General features: G+C 44.3%; 2 protein-coding genes across 2 annotated transcripts in view; one reads left to right on the top strand and one right to left on the bottom strand.

Moving 5' to 3' along the window:
• LOC126426537 (ankyrin-3-like) overlaps positions 1-17326 on the top strand; it is a 305624-nt gene that overhangs the window by 92757 nt on the left and 195541 nt on the right. The window lies entirely within an intron of this gene.
• The window catches only part of LOC126426539 (cortactin-binding protein 2-like), a 66278-nt gene that overhangs the window by 44533 nt on the left and 4419 nt on the right, over positions 1-17326 (bottom strand). The window contains exon 2 of the mRNA XM_050088442.1: positions 16680-16785. Coding sequence (XP_049944399.1) covers positions 16680-16785 — 106 coding nt within the window. The remainder of the gene's footprint in view (positions 1-16679; positions 16786-17326) is intronic.

Here is a 17326-nt window from a genome sequence, read left to right as displayed (position 1 = left end):
GAGGAACGATCACCACGATAAAATGAGGGAAATCAGAGCTCGTACGGAAATATATAGGTGTTCATTCTTTCCACGCGCTATACGAGATTGGAATAATAGAGAATTGTGAAGATGGTTCGATGAACCCTCTGCCAGGCACTTGAATGTGATTTGCAGAGTATCCATGTAGATGTAGATGTAGATGTAGACGTAGATGTAGCTATCCTTTACACTGAAATTGGATGATAGTGGATTGATTAATCTTGAATGCCACACATTGTGATTTATCATGTGAACTACACTCCTGGGAATTGAAATAAGAACACCGTGAATTCATTGTCCCAGGAAGGGGAAACTTTATTGACACATTCCTGGGGTCAGATACATCACATGATCACACTGACAGAACCACAGGCACATAGACACAGGCAACAGAGCATGCACAATGTCGGCACTAGTACAGTGTATATCCACCTTTCGCAGCAATGCAGGCTGCTATTCTCCCATGGACACGATCGTAGAGACGCTGGATGTAGTCGTGTGGAACGGCTTGCCATGCCATTTCCACCTGGCGCCTCAGTTGGACCAGCGTTCGTGCTGGACGTGCAGACCGCGTGTGACGACGCTTCATCCAGTCCCAAACATGCTCAATGGGGGACAGATCCGGAGATCTTGCTGGCCAGGGTAGTTGACTTACACCTTCTAGAGCACGTTGGGTGGCACGGGATACATGCGGACGTGCATTGTCCTGTTGGAACAGCAAGTTCCCTTGCCGGTCTAGGAATGGTAGAACGATGGGTTCGATGACGGTTTGGATGTACCGTGCACTATTTAGTGTCCCCTCGACGATCACCAGTGGTGTACGGCCAGTGTAGGAGATCGCTCCCCACACCATGATGCCGGGTGTTGGCCCTGTGTGCCTCGGTCGTGTGCAGTCCTGATTGTGGCGCTCACCTGCACGGCGTCAAACACGCATACGACCATCATTGGCACCAAGGCAGAAGCGACTCTCATCGCTGAAGACGACACGTCTCCATTCGTCCCTCCATTCACGCCTGTCGCGACACCACTGGAGGCGGGCTGCACGATGTTGGGGCGTGAGCGGAAGACGGCCTAACGGTGTGCGGGACCGTAGCCCAGCTTCATGGAGACGGTTGCGAATGGTCCTCGCCGATACCCCAGGAGCAACAGTGTCCCTAATTTGCTGGGAAGTGGCGGTGCGGTCCCCTACGTCACTGCGTAGGATCCTACGGTCTTGGCGTGCATCCGTGCGTCGCTGCGGTGCGGTCCCAGGTCGACGGGCACGTGCACCTTCCGCCGACCACTGGCGACAACATCGATGTACTGTGGAGACCTCACGCCCCACGTGTTGAGCAATTCGGCGGTACGTCCACCCGGCCTCCCGGATGCCCACTATACGCCCTCGCTCAAAGTCCGTCAACTGCACATACGGTTCACGTCCACGCTGTCGCGGCATGCTACCAGTGTTAAAGACTGCGATGGAGCTCCGTATGCCACGGCAAACTGGCTGACACTGACGGCGGCGGTGCACAAATGCTGCGCAGCTAGCGCCATTCGACGGCCAACACCGCGGTTCCTGGTGTGTCCGCTGTGCCGTGCGTGTGATCATTGCTTGTACAGCCCTCTCGCAGTGTTCGGAGTAAGTATGGTGGGTCTGACACACCGGTGTCAATGTGTTCTTTTTTCCATTTCCAGGAGTGTAATTAAACCTAACTAACTTAAGGACATCACACACATCCATGCCCGAGGCAGGATTCGAACCTGCGACCGTAGCGGTCACGCGGTTCCAGACTGAAGCGCCTTTAACCGCACGGCCACACCGGCCGGCCAAGTTTTTTTGAGGACAATAATTTAATTAAGGATATCCACGAAAATGTAATTTCTTCCAGCAATGAGTTAAACTTCATGGAAGGAGCAAATAGACTGAAGTCCTTCGATTCATCCAGTAATGTTAATGCATACTTAATTGTCAGTATTGTGTTTTTAATGCTTTTATTAATTTATCTTTTGTTAACAGCGTTTGTCGTGTATGAAAGTGTCTTCCTGAAAACTCACTTCTCGGGACCAAACGTTACTGTGTCTGCAAATGGAATACATGTTGTAATGCCTTCTGATGCCACAAATCGCGAAATAGATTCATAACGCCCAGGAGATCGTTTTGAGCCACCTACGGTTGCTCTTTTTCTCTTGGGAGAGCGATGAAAGGGTCTACGGGTCTGCACGCAGCAGTACGGTACGTAACACGCGCTCGCCAGCCGACCTATCTAGGAACGCTGACAATTCGCTTGGTCAGTACACGTGCGTCCGGCCGCGGTGCGTCACAGCAGAGTAAGCCAATAGCCGCCGTCGGCAGCGTGCGGTGTAACTAGCACGGCTTCAGGCGCGAATATGTCTGTTTTCTTAGCTCATCATGGAGCCTTTCGATACGACCATAATGAGCCGGTGTTAGGATGTCAGACACAGTGATGACGGGTGCACGTAGTGTGCGTCTCTTATACACTTCTGGAAATGGAAAAAAGAACACATTGACACCGGTGTGTCAGACCCACCATACTTGCTCCGGACACTGCGAGAGGGCTGTACAAGCAATGATCACACGCACGGCACAGCGGACACACCAGGAACCGCGGTGTTGGCCGTCGAATGGCGCTAGCTGCGCAGCATTTGTGCACCGCCGCCGTCAGTGTCAGCCAGTTTGCCGTGGCATACGGAGCTCCATCGCAGTCTTTAACACTGGTAGCATGCCGCGACAGCGTGGACGTGAACCGTATGTGCAGTTGACGGACTTTGAGCGAGGGCGTATAGTGGGCATGCGGGAGGCCGAATTGCTCAACACGTGGGGCGTGAGGTCTCCACAGTACATCGATGTTGTCGCCAGTGGTCGGCGGAAGGTGCACGTGCCCGTCGACCTGGGACCGGACCGCAGCGACGCACGGATGCACGCCAAGACCGTAGGATCCTACGCAGTGCCGTAGGGGACCGCACCGCCACTTCCCAGCAAATTAGGGACACTGTTGCTCCTGGGGAATCGGCGAGGACCATTCGCAACCGTCTCCATGAAGCTGGGCTACGGTCCCGCACACCGTTAGGCCGTCTTCCGCTCACGCCCCAACATCGTGCAGCCCGCCTCCAGTGGTGTCGCGACAGGCGTGAATGGAGGGACGAATGGAGACGTGTCGTCTTCAGCGATGAGAGTCGCTTCTGCCTTGGTGCCAATGATGGTCGTATGCGTGTTTGGCGCCGTGCAGGTGAGCGCCACAATCAGGACTGCATACGACCGAGGCACACAGGGCCAACACCCGGCATCATGGTGTGGGGAGCGATCTCCTACACTGGCCGTACACCACTGGTGATCGTCGAGGGGACACTGAATAGTGCACGGTACATCCAAACCGTCATCGAACCCATCGTTCTACCATTCCTAGACCGGCAAGGGAACTTGCTGTTCCAACAGTACAATGCACGTCCGCATGCATCCCGTGCCACCCAACGTGCTCTAGAAGGTGTAAGTCAACTACCCTGGCCAGCAAGATCTCCGGATCTGTCCCCCATTGAGCATGTTTGGGACTGGATGAAGCGTCGTCTCACGCGGTCTGCACGTCCAGCACGAACGCTGGTCCAACTGAGGCGCCAGGTGGAAATGGCATGGCAAGCCGTTCCACAGGACTACATCCAGCATCTCTACGATCGTCTCCATGGGAGAATAGCAGCCTGCATTGCTGCGAAAGGTGGATATACACTGTACTAGTGCCGACATTGTGCATGCTCTGTTGCCTGTGTCTATGTGCCTGTGGTTCTGTGAGTGTGATCATGTGATGTATCTGACCCCAGGAATGTGTCAATAAAGTTTCCCCTTCCTGGGACAATGAATTCACGGTGTTCTTATTTCAATTTCCAGGAGTGTAATAAGCCTTTTGCTAATAAACTGTTTAAACGTATTTCTCGGTGTTCGCGTATTGCCGTACGTCAAGGACTGCTTACAAATCCTGACAAATATTTCGTTTAATTATCATGTGGGGGCAACAACACAAACAACGCCCTTATAGAATTGAGATGTGAGTCTAATTAAACTGTGCCTCAGCAATTCCTGAAGCATAGTCTTCATCCTGCAGCATTTCTTCATCTTCAAGCTTCCCTCTTGGCATTCCTTTTAGCACTTCTTGCTTCTTTGGTAACTTGAAGAGCGAATCTTTCAGCTTCTCAGGCGCCCGTTGTCTGTCACATGCAAGCAATTGATCTTCCGTATTGGAACCACATTTTATGCCTAAATTTCTCAGGACTTCCAACCTTCCTATCACTGCATCATTGAAACATATCACTGCATCTCGTACACCAACTTTTAATGTATTTAGTAATACAAAAACATTCTTGGGTAATCTTTCCCACATGCAATGGGTGAAACTTTCATTTGTATTCTGAGTGCCCCCAAGATGACATTTACTAAGCAAAACAGGGTCACTCAGGTCTCTAAAAATTGGTTTTATTTCATTCATAACAGGTTCAGGAAGAGAATGCTTATGATGGTATATTTGACCACTTTCTTTTGCTTTTTGGTAACCACATCAAGAATCTGCTCCTCTAGGGCGATGTCTGTGAACAGGGTGGTCGTCTGTGGACAACTTATGGAACCAGCTGGCCCATACAGTTTTTCGCATTGCTGCAACATCATTCAGAGGTGGAGTTCGTCTAATGGCCATAATAACTCTGTAGCAGGTCTATTTCAGTTTCTACCTCGGCGAGACAAAGATTTTCCATCAGACAGCAACTTTCTATTCATTTCTCTTTGTAGCTTCCTCAACCCAGGACCCATCCTCTTTTGGACACGTCCACAACACTCCTGTTTAGTTACCAAGGTATCACCATAAACACTGAGCTCATTAATTTTATTAAAACCTTTAGAGTCCCCATCGCCTAGGTACTTCGTATATCTAACCTTATAAACAGGTACAGACCTCTGAGATAATTTTAGAGCTCCAACACACTCCATACCTCCACTGTAACCACCTTAATTCTTAGAACACTGATGTTCAATATGTCCTTCAGCGTTACCAAGGCAGGTGTGGCAGTACCTAGATAAGCACTCAACATCGACAACTTTTCCATCCTCCAATCAAGGAACGATGTTCTCGATGTTGCCATGTCCCATCAAGTGCATCAGCAATGTCCCTGGTTCCGCTAATGTTTAAAGTTTCTTCTACTGCACAGTTCATAGATGCTTTAGACACAACCGTCAAGCCACCTAAAAGTATTTTTATGTACTTGCTGAACCTACTGGGGTGAGGAGGACGGTCCATCAAACCACAAAACGTTTGAGCAGCCTTTTTTCTTTTCCTATTGCACACATTACATACGGGTACACTAACTTAAACTTCACATCATATGAATTACGCACAATGTTCAAAGTCATTTTCAAGATAGATTTATTGCAGGATCTACACAGAACAAATAATTTTGACGCTAAACCCTTCCTGCTACTTTGCTGCTCAGCTACATCCAGACACCCTATACCATCACATTGCTTACATTTCGCCACTTCCTTCATCAAAGAAGATAAGATGCCCACATCATCAGCAACAAATACACTACAAACTAAAATTTGAATCACCAGGAGGCGTACTATGTGGAGTTTCTTCCGTGAAGAAATGATACATAGGTTACTTTCATCAGTGTAGCTTGCTTTGTTTGTGAACTGGTCACCACGGAATTTCCATTTATTGCATTTCTTAATGCGTGGCATAGTTCGTATTTAATGCACACTAAAGGAACTTAACACAAATATATGTAGCACTTGGGCAACAAAGATTCAGTAACACGTGAACAAACTGCTTCACCGAAACAAAAGTAAATACTAGCAAAGATAATCATTTACAGACACTAGAAAGCTGCACTGTTACCGAAAAATACAATATATCATACGTATAATCGCTGGAAACAGAAAGTTCACAGTTCTTTTCGAAATAATACTGGTTTCTGTAACAGAAATAAAGGGGGTGTTACGGCATACATGACCGTAACTTTGAAAATTTGGTATATGTAGTTCATCTTTCATTTGAAACCCTATAATGTGCATATGAATGTAATCAGGAAAGACTATAGAATTTAATAAATTGATCAAAATTTCGATTTTTCTACCATTTATAAGTAACCTGTATCCTTAATGTACCATTCTATACCTTTCGAGATCCCTAGCAACCGAAAGACAGACAAATGCGGTGTAATTTTTTAGTTAATGCCGATTTTTACTGCACTACGTGAGATCCCACTTGTGAAGACTATGTGATAAGACAACGTATGTGATACTATCCCCACTCATCCCCTATCATATTAATAAGTGCTGCTTATTGTCCACTTGGAGCGCTGCCATCGCAGTGCATTAGAAAAACGGGCAACAATGTGGTGAGCGTACCTGTCGGCCTGGACTGTGGTCAGACTGCACACCGTCTCTCAGCCGATGCGACGCGATGTACACAAACACACGTCAGGTGTGTCGTAGGATTCTTAATGCCTTCTGATCTCCCGGCAAACGGACTTGCAGTGGTAACACCGGTTCCCACCAGATCACGTAAGTTAAGCGCTGTCGGGCTTGGCTAGCACTCGGATGGGCCACTGTCAGGGTCTGCCGAGTTCTGTTGGCCAGTGGGCTGCACTCAGCCCCTGTGAGGACAACTGAGGAGCTGCTTGACTGAGAAGTAGCGGCTCCGGTCACCAAAGTAGTGTGCTCACCACATGCCCATCAGTACCTGCATCCAGTAATGCCTGTGAGCTGAACATGAGACGGTGGCCGGTCGGAACTGTTGGTCTTTCAGGGCGTGTTCGGGCGGAGTTTTTTTGTGTTCGTCTTCTGCAGGTAAAACATCTAGACCATTAAAAATTTATCGAAAAACAATTTCTTGGAATAGTCTAATTCGTAAGAAATCACCCATCATTGTGTTCATACAATACATTACTCGCATTATAATAAAAAATGTATTGTATGAACACAATGTGTTCGCTTTTCTGTATCTAGGAATAAAGGTTGTATGCAGGGCGTCACGGAAGTTTTAAAAGTAAGTTGGTGTGCCACAGAGTCGGAAAGATCGACAAACGTGGCTCTAACACATAGTAAATCTAACTACTCCTTTTCAGCACTTGTCATTTTTGTTTCGTTATCGATATCTGCAGAAGAAGAGAATTCTAAGTTACTAGTCTTCTTTTAAAGAGATCATTAACACGAGATCTGAATTTCAGTTCTCAGTGTGGACAAGGAAGTTTTCTTGGCTCAAAGGTAAGAATAATTCACCAGTCAGTAGGAGAGCGTAGACAGTTGTGATGGTGACCAGTCGTCATGGAACATTCACAATTTGTCACGAAGGAAAAAGCAAAATAATGAAATAAAGATTAAGAAGATAGAAACGCACAATATCTACTACTTTAACAGGAGCGAGCGCGGCAAAATAGGTTAACTTACGATGTTAGCAGACGATGTTACCGTCGTCACTTCCTTCCAGGAAAACCTTGACCTGCCGTGACGTGACGTGACGTGACGGTCTGTTGACGGCTTGTCTGAATGCCGCCATTTGAAATGCATTGTGGAATGTTTGGATTTGACATGACGGGACTTGATGGCCAGGGTGAACTGGTCTTAAAAAGAGTCATCCCGAGATCACGTGACAATTTCAGCTTAATGCTGACAACACGCACAGCACGCAGTCCTCACTCCAGAGATTCTTCTCCTCTATGGCTTTGACCGACGTCATATCTGAGTCAGAGACGTTACTTAGAGGCGACATCTGAAGGCAGTGGGGTTTATTCCTAAACCAAAGAATGTATCACAGAAAATAAAGGTAATACACATACAAACAATAAAATTCCATTGCAGCTCACGCGATTACTTACATAACCACAAATTATGTCGCAAAGAAATTGGGATAACAGAAAAGAAAGTAACAATATAAAAAACATACATGCATTAAATGAATTATTACCACAGTTTATGCGAGCAAGTGAAAGAACCATGGATGGCCTTTAAAGTCCACTACAATATCATTCGAGTAAATTTGTAATCTTCATCTAGATCTACGCGGATACTTTACAAATCACAGTTACGTGCTTGGCAAAGGGTTTATCGAACCACCTTCACAATAATCCTCTATTATTCCAATCTCAAACACCGCGCGAGAAAAACGAACACCTATATCTTTCCGAGTGAGCTCTTATTTCCTTATGTTATTATGATGATGGTTTCTCCCTATGGAGGTCGGCGTCAACAACAAAATATTTTCGCATTCGGAGGAGAAAGTTGGTGATCGAAATTTCGTGAGGAGTTTCTGGCGCAAAGAAAAACGCCTTTGTTTTAATTATGTCTGCCCAAAATTCTGTATCACGTCAGAGACACTCTCTCCCCTATTTCCTATTTCTCGATAATACAAAGTGTGCCGCTCTTCTTTGAGCATTCTCGATGAACTGCGTTAACTCTATGTGGTAGGGATGCCACACCGCGCAGAAATTCTCCAAAAGAGGACGGACAAGCGTAGTGTAGGCAGTCTCTCTAGCAGATCTGTTGCATTTTATAAGTGTTCAGTCAGTAAAATGCTGTCTTTCGTTCACCTTCCTCCACAACATTTCCTATATGTGCTTTCCATTTTATGTTGTTCGTAATTGTGATTCCTTGGTATTTAGTTCAATTTACAGCCTTTAGATATGAATGATTTATCGTCTAACTAAAGTTTAACAGATTCCTTTCAGCACTCATGTGGATGAACTCACACTTTTCAATATTTAGGATCAACTGCCAACTTTCGCACCATACAGATATCTTTTCTAAATAGTTTCGCAATTTTTTTTTAATCTTCGGATGACTTTACTAGATGGTAAATGACAGCATCGTCTGCAACCAACCTAAGACGGCTGCTCAGATTGTCTCCTAAATCTTTTATATAGATATGGAACAGCAACACCCTGGGAAACGCTGGAAATGACTTCTGTTTCACTCGATGACTTTCTGTCAGTTACTACGAACTGTCAACACTGTGACAGAAATCTTTGCAAAAAGCATTGCAACTACTGAGAAATAGTTCACTGCTAAGAAACACAACTTCTCTCTCCCGTCCGTTTCTCATGGAATATAAAGTATTAATACAACTTACAAGAATGCAGCCGACATCTTTCACAATTTCGGGTATTTCAAAACGTAAACGCCCAATCTCATTGAAGGCACAAATGTCGGAATATTGGTGGCTGTCTAGCACATCACCCAACACCATTACCGTTTGTTGTTTGCATCAGTCCCCTACATTACCTAATTACTGAAAACTATTTGAAGGCAGCATGTATGGTCCTATCTTAGATTGGTGTAAACTGCACCATAATCAAATTACTGCCATATAAGCTGTGCAGTTAGAATGTATCTTCAGTTGCGATCTCACACTGAATTTACTTCCGTATCTCGGGCACACAAATACTTTTTGAGCTCATTTACAACGTCACGTTGGTAACAGTACTTACACCACATCATGCCCACATCATCTGCAGTCATCTTACTAGTTTATGTTTAAATGAAGGGAATTAAAGAAAAACCTAAAATCATTCCTTTCCCACACACCTGTCATGGTAGTCGTACAAAACAAAGTACCATCTCTCAGAGGATTATACACAACTGTGCAAGAGGGTAAATCAATTATTATCCGCAATTTAATTATAATTTTGTTTATTTTGGTAGTACTGTCGTTTTACGTTGATGACGCATGGTTTGTTTATTTGTTGTTATATCTTTGCAATTTTCAAGCTGTTGGCTTAGTTTCGTTATCGTTGCAGTGCTGTTATTATGGCTGCTCCGCTGTCTGTTTGCACCAAAGAAGAGCAACGTTCAGTGATCCATTTTCTGTGGTCGGTAGGCGTATCAGGGACCGAAATTCATCGAAGATTTTCGGTACAGTACGGGAACAGTTTTTGCTACAACGGAATGTCTACCAATGGATTGAAAAATTCCGAAATGGTCGCACAAGTGTTACGCACGACGAAGGAGCCAGACGCCCGTTCACCGCCACAAATGAAGAAACCATTGAGCGTTCACGTGAAATGATTCTCTTAGACAGACAATTAACTATTGACGAAGTGGCACATCGTCTGCAAATTAGTCACGGTTCTGCCGATGAAATCATCCACAACAGACTTGGGTTTCATAAAGTGTGTACAAGATGGCTCCCAAAACAACTCACATAGTTGCGTAAACAAACGCGCTTGGACATCTGCAAAAAACATTTGGATCGCTATGGTAACGAAACGGACAACTTCTTAGACATCATTTACGAGCCGGAGAGTAAACAGCAGAGTATGGAATGGAAACATCCAAATTCGCCGTGCAAGAAAAAGTTCAAGACCCAACCGTCCAGAGGAAAACAGCTGCTTATGGTTTTTTGGGACGCACAAGATCCCGTACTGGAATATTATGGGGAAAGGGGCACAACAATAAACAGTGTACGTTACAATGAGATACTTACTGCCAGGCTAAAGCCTGCAATTCGAAGAAAACGCCAAGGATTGCTGTCAAAAGGTGTTGTGTTGTTGCACGACAATGACCGTCCACATGCTGCTGCGCACACTGCTGAAACGCTCCAGAAACTCAAATTTGAGGTACTTGATCATTCTCCATATAGTCCAGATCTTGCCCCTTCTGACTAGCACTTGTTTGGTCCACTCAAACAGGCATTAAGGGGCCCTCGATTTGCCTCGGAAGAAGCAGTGAAAGAAGCTGCGCATTCCTGGCTCGCAGCTCAATCGAGAACCTTCTTTTATGGGGGCATCAGGAAGCTGGTGCAACGACGGACCAAGTGCGTTGAAACAGAAGGAGACTATTTCGAAAAATGATGTTCTTGTAAGTTTCGTATTTGAGTAAAATGAAACTTTATAAGTACTTTGCGAATAATAATTGACTTACCCTCGTGTAATCGCGCGAGACATGCAGCCATCAGTGGAAATATACTGCACTTTCCAAAGAACACCTTTACGTCTCCGTAGGCGTTTTGGAAGCAGACCACATTTTGAACATTCTTTCCCCTCTGTGCCGTGACAGAATGAGACTTGGCATCCCCGTGCGTGGAGGTATGGCTGAAGTGCCAGACTACATTCTGAACAAGAACTTCCGTGGCCCTCATGTGACGGCGTTAGAGTTGGAAGCAAAAATGGTTCAAATGGCTCTGAGCACTATGGGACTTAACTGCTGAGGTCATCAGTCTCCTAGAACTTAGAACTAATTAAACCTAACTAACTTAAGGACATCACACACATCCATGCCCGAGGCAGGATACGAACCTGCGACCGTAGTGGTCGCGCGCTTCCAGACTGTAGCGCCTAGAACCGCTCGGCCACTCCGGCCGGCATCATTTCCTCCATTTTAGTTTATAAATACCTACAAGAAACTAATGTTACTTAATAACGTTAAGTGGCCACTGGAAAATTTGTCCCACGCGGGTTAAAACACACAAGTCAAATATGGCACATTAGCATCACAACGATGAAGTCACAGTCTGCTTTTCACCAGCCACTCGCAGCAGAGGTGGTTGGCTGATAGTCACCAATGACCGCTAAAAATAAATGACAAACAAAAATCAACCCCACACACACACACACACACACACACACACGCACACGCAGCGGAACGAGACTAGCGCACCTAGCAGCGAAAAAAGCCAGCCGTGAGATTAACGTTAGTTTTTAATTATTTTTCTACTTAATTATCGAAATTGTTACTCTATTGTTGCATCCAAGCATTAGTAAATCAGCCAGGTACGTGAATGATGGTGAAATAAATCTCAAAACAGCCGAATGTCATTGATTCTGTGACGTAAGCTACAATTTACTCGTGAAGCAATAATTTGTATAACTGCAGCTTGCTCCTCTTAGAGGAAGACAATGCAAACGCATGTTTGAAGCATGAGAAGCAGATATCTCTCTTGCTCTCTGCTCTTGTTTTGATGGACAGTCTCTTTGAGACGTAACAACTTTATATGGAGTCTAACGATTCACAGACTCTTACACCGCAGTTGATTTCCTAATACACGAATATTTCTTTCGATGAAATTGTTTTTGCTTCAAGAGCAAATGTGTTGTAAGAGTCTTGCCGTTTTTGGCACAGATGTAACAACAATTGGGGAACTGATGTGATCCGTGTTGGAAAAAGTTTTATACTTTTTGATGTCTTATGATCACATTTGTGCGTTTTTCATTTCATCTAAAGTTGTGGTGTCTTGTTTGGTACCTTACCTAATGCACATATTGCATTCCATACAAGTTCAAGAAATACAGTTGAAGAAGAATGGGTAGCTTTGAGGGATGAAGTAGTGAAGGCAGCAGAGGATCAAGTAGGTAAAAAGACGAGGACTAGTAGAAATCCTTGGGTAAAAGAAGAAATATTGAATTTAATTGATGAAAGGAGAAAATATAAAAATGCATTAAATGAAGCAGGCAAAAAGGAATACAAACGTCTCAAAAATGAGATCGACAGGAAGTGCAAAATGGCTAAGCAGGGATGGCTAAAGGACAAATGTGAGGATGTAGAACCTTATCTCACTAGGGGTAAGATAGATACTGCCATCAGGAAAATTAAAGAGACCTTTGGAGAAAAGAGAACCACTTGTATCAATATCAAGAACTCAGATGGAAACCCAATTCAAGCAAAGAAGGGAAAGCAGAGAGGTGGAAGGAGCATATAGAGGGTCTATACAAGGGCGATGTAATCGAGGGCAATATTATGGAAATGGAAGAGGATGTAGGTGAAGATGAAGTGTGAGATACGATACTGCGTGAAGAGTTTGACAGAGCACTGAAAGACCTGAGTCGAAACAAGGCCCCCGGAGTAGACAACGTTCCATTAGAACTACTGACGGCCTTGGGAGAGCCAGTCCTGACAAAACTCTACCATCTGGTGAGCAAGATGTACGAGTCAGGCGAAATACCCTCAGACTTCAAGAAGAATATAATAATTCCAATCCCAAAGAAAGCAGGTGTTGACAGATGTGAAAATTACCGAACTATCAGTTTAATAAGTCACAGCTGCAAAATACTAACACGAATTCTTTACAGACGAATGGAAAAACTAGTAGAAGCCGACCTCGGGGAAGATCAGTTTGGATTCCGTAGAAATGTTGAAACACGTGAGGCAATACTGACCCTACGGCCTATCTTAGAAGCTAGATTAAGAAAAGGCAAACCCAGGTTTCTAGCATTTGTAGACTTAGAGAGCCCGCAGCTCGTGGTCGTGCGGTAGCGTTCTCGCTTCCCACGCCCGGGTTCCCGGGTTCGTTTCCCGGCGGGGTCAGGGATTTTCTCTGCCTCGTGCTGGCTGGGTGTTGTGTGCTGACCTTAGATTAGTTAGGTTTAAGTAGTTCTAGAGTCTAGGGGACTGATGACCATAGATGTTAAGTCCCATAGTGCTCAGAGCCATTTGAACCATTTACACTTAGAGAAAGCTTTTGACAATGTTGACTGGAATACTCTCTTTCAAATTCTGAAGGTGGCAGGGGTAAAATACAGGGAGCGAAAGGCTATTTACAATTTGTACAGAAACCAGATGGCAGTTATAAGAGTCGAGGGACATGAAAGGGAAGCAGTGGTTGGGAAGGGAGTGAGACAGGGGCGTTGCCTCTCCCCGATGTTATTCAATCTGTATATTGAGCAAGCAGTAAAGGAAACAAAAGAAATATTTGGAGTAGGCATTAAAATCCATGGAGAGGAAATAAAAACTTTAAGGTTTGCCGATGACATTGTAATTCTGTCAGATCCAGCAAAGGAATTGGAAGAGCGGTTGAACGGAATAGACAGTGTCTTGAAAGGAGGATATAAGATGAACATCAACAAAAGCAAAACGAGGGTAATTGAGAATTAACTCACGTGATGCTGAGGGAATTAGATTAGGAAATGAGACACTTAAAGTAGTAAAGGAGTTTTGCTATTTGAGGAGCAAAATAACTGATGATGGTCGAAGTAGAGAGGATATAAAACGTAGATTGGCAATGACACGGAAAACGTTTCTGAAGAAGGGGAATTTGTTAACGTCGAGTATAGATTTAAGTGTCAGGAAGTCGTTTCTGAAAGTATTTGTATGGAGTGTAGCCATGTATCGAAGCGAAACATGGGCGATAAATAGTTTGGACAAGAAGAGAATTGAAGCTTTCGAAATGTGGTGCTACAGAAGAATTCTGAAGATTAGATGGGTAGATGACATAACTAATGGGGAGGTACTGAATAGAATTGGGGAGAAGAGGAGTTTGTGGCACAACTTGACAAGAAGAAGGGACCGGTTGGTAGGACATGTTCTGAGGGATCAAGGGATCACCAATTTAGTATTGGAGGGCAGCGTGGAGGGTATAAATCGTAGAGGGAGACCAAGAGATGAATACACTAAGCAGATTCAGAAGGATGTAGGCTGCATCAAACCAGTCTCAGGACTGAAGACCACAACAACAACAACAATAACAAGTTTCCCACGTTCCACATTCATTCATCCGACTGGAGGTGTTGTGAACAAAACGTCACGTCGCCGAGTAAATATACGACGTCTTTCTGGCGAAGGTCAAGTCAAGTCTTCTGCTGTTTACTAGCCATTCTTCTTTTCCTTGTAAGAAAACGACATCCTTCATTAAATATCTGTTACTTACTAGAGATTCGTGGGTAAAACGTCCCGAAATGTACCACTTCATTGCTCTCACGGTCCTTAGGAAATTCGAGAAACAAAAATGAGGTGTAATTTTTTAATTACTGCAGATTTTAACAGCCTTACAGACGTTCCCTGTTGAAAAACTGTATTACAAATGAATATAAATGATGTTATTCGCATTCCTCGTATATCGCATTCAGAACTATAGCTTAGTATGTGGAGGACGCAGCATGGTATCTCGGAAGGAGACTTACCAACAGGTGTGGGAGTAGCTTGAGACACGTCTCAGGGACGTGTGTTGCATGCTCTGCTGTCCACGTCGTATCCTACTGACCTTGGAGGCAATGTTAACAGTCAGGCCACAGTTCGTGCAGATGATACATTCTCTATAATGAAGGAGTGTCTGAAAGAAGCTGTACAATTTTTTTATTCATATCTTCACATGATTTCAAAGTAAAGCAGGATTTGACAAATTGCTTTAAGTGAGCAGAAATGTAAAATCGTGTGAAAGTGGTTCGACGAACACTCTGCCATCCACTTCAGTCTGTTTTGCAGAGAAGTTACGTACAAAATTGTGCACTTAAAAACACGCAGAAACGTCGTATTCTGTGGTTGTTGTAATATTAGTGAGTCACTTTTGGAATCAGTATAGATACAAAGCATCATCAGGAAAAGAAGGTTGAAGTACGAATTAAGTTTCGTAACTATATTTTCGACGTCCACTGGTAACAGGTCTGCTGAAATTTCGATAGCGTTACATCTGGCAGCTGCCGTGTAGCTCACACAGACTATTTTTCTTCTCAAACGCCCTTCGGGTTGAAGAAAACATTAAATTATCCTTCGTGATGAAGTGCGCTAACTGAAAGGTGAACCTCGCACCGATTCACGCGAAATAGTGGGACACACTGCGAGGATAATCGTGTGCCTAACTTTGTTGAAAAATAAAAAAAAAAAAAATCCAAGTGCAGCGTTCAGAGATCTGTTTACTACAGTAGTACGACACACTTCGAATTACACCCGAAAATATCAGCGTTCAAGGGTTCGCACGGCTTTTAAGTACAAAACACTGTGAGCATTTCAAATCAAAATGCCTGGATGTGAGAACGTACCGTTGTAATCTTAAACTAGTGTAAAGTCTAACGCAGTTCTCGCCAGTAACATTCTGTATTACGTAGCTTATAATTTTATAATCAGTTTGGCGTTTTAATTAACGAAAAAAGAAAAATTTTATTTTTGATTTCTAATCGGATGAAAACACGCGTAATCACGAGAAGTTAAAATCCGGTACAAAAAGTGCTAGTTTTCAAACTTTAAATGAAGTAAAACCTGATTGCTCGACATTGAGTAGTACTGTTGATGTACACTATAGTTTCTTCTTGAGGGTATTTTTGTTCTGTCGTTGCAACTGCAAAAATGCGTGACTTTTTTCACCAGACGCGTTTCGCTTTGTTGACGAAAAACATTATCAGCTGTACCTCAATAAAGCGAAACGTGTCCGGTGAAAAAATCACGCATTTTTGTAGTTGCAACGACAGAACAAAAATACACTCGAGAATTATGAAGCAACTATGGCCACACAAATGAAGAATTTATAGTTTATTCATTTGATAATAAGTAATTTTTCAGTTTACTACACAATTTTAATTAATTACGAAGTTTCTTATTTTGGTGCTATTAGTAAATAAAAAACCAGTATTGGTTAATGGCGCTCGGTAATGTTCAAATTCTATTTTTTGCAATGTTGTTTAGAACTGAATCGTACTTCGTCAGGAAACTGATTTCCGAAGACTAATTCTGAAGCCCTGTAAGTATGTGGAGAGTCAGAGAGGGCAGAGCAGAGCGGCTGGACAGGCCGCCTGGAGGGACGCCGTGTGTGTCGCGAAGCGCGGCCGGACAGCCCAGCCTGGAAGTAAATGTGACGGAGAAGGGGAGGCTGCAGTTCGACTCTTGGCTCTGGGCCACGACGTCTCGTCCGACAGACGTAACATGTGGCTGTCGTCTTCTTGTAGCAAGAAAGAAGACTGACTAAATTTTTCGGAAGGCTAACTGCGCGGCAGATGTGTCGACACGAGAGAGCGGCAGCAGAGCCAGCGGCACGGGCTGAGGGGGGGCAGGCGCTCCGTACCCAGCACGTGGTTCCGGTGGACGTATTCCTGAAACACACGAAAACATTCCATTACGAGGTACATAATATTTAAATTAAAAAAATTACGTGAGCATAACGAATGTAAATACAACAATTTGCAATAAACCTGTCACGAGTACTCACGATGGACACTTTCACCCAGAAGCCATACTTCCCCATTCATCGCATCTTTCAGAGCGATTCTTGGCTAGGTGCCTTACCAGGATAATTTCTTCTCATAATTTTCTATTTAGTCTTATTCCTTCCAGGCCGTCATCGTAAGATTCCGATCTCGCCGTTTCTCCTCTTACAAATATTGTTCTCCATATATGACTCAATAGCCTTGTGAAAGCTTTACATAGTCCGCAGCTAGTGGTTGTGCGGTAGCGTTCTCGCTTCCCACGCCCGGGTTCCCGGGTTCGATTCCCGGCGGGGTCAGGGATTTTCTCTGCCTCGTGATGTCCTTAGGTTAGTTAGGTTTAAGTAGTTCTAAGTTCCAGGGGACTGATGACCATAGATGTTAAGTCCCATAGTGCTCAGAGCCATTTGAACCAAACCTTTACATAGAT

This window comes from Schistocerca serialis, chromosome 11 (assembly GCF_023864345.2).
Source record: "Schistocerca serialis cubense isolate TAMUIC-IGC-003099 chromosome 11, iqSchSeri2.2, whole genome shotgun sequence".
NCBI classification, from domain to species: Eukaryota; Metazoa; Arthropoda; class Insecta; order Orthoptera; family Acrididae; genus Schistocerca; species Schistocerca serialis.
This window is presented reverse-complemented; position numbering and strand designations above follow the sequence as displayed.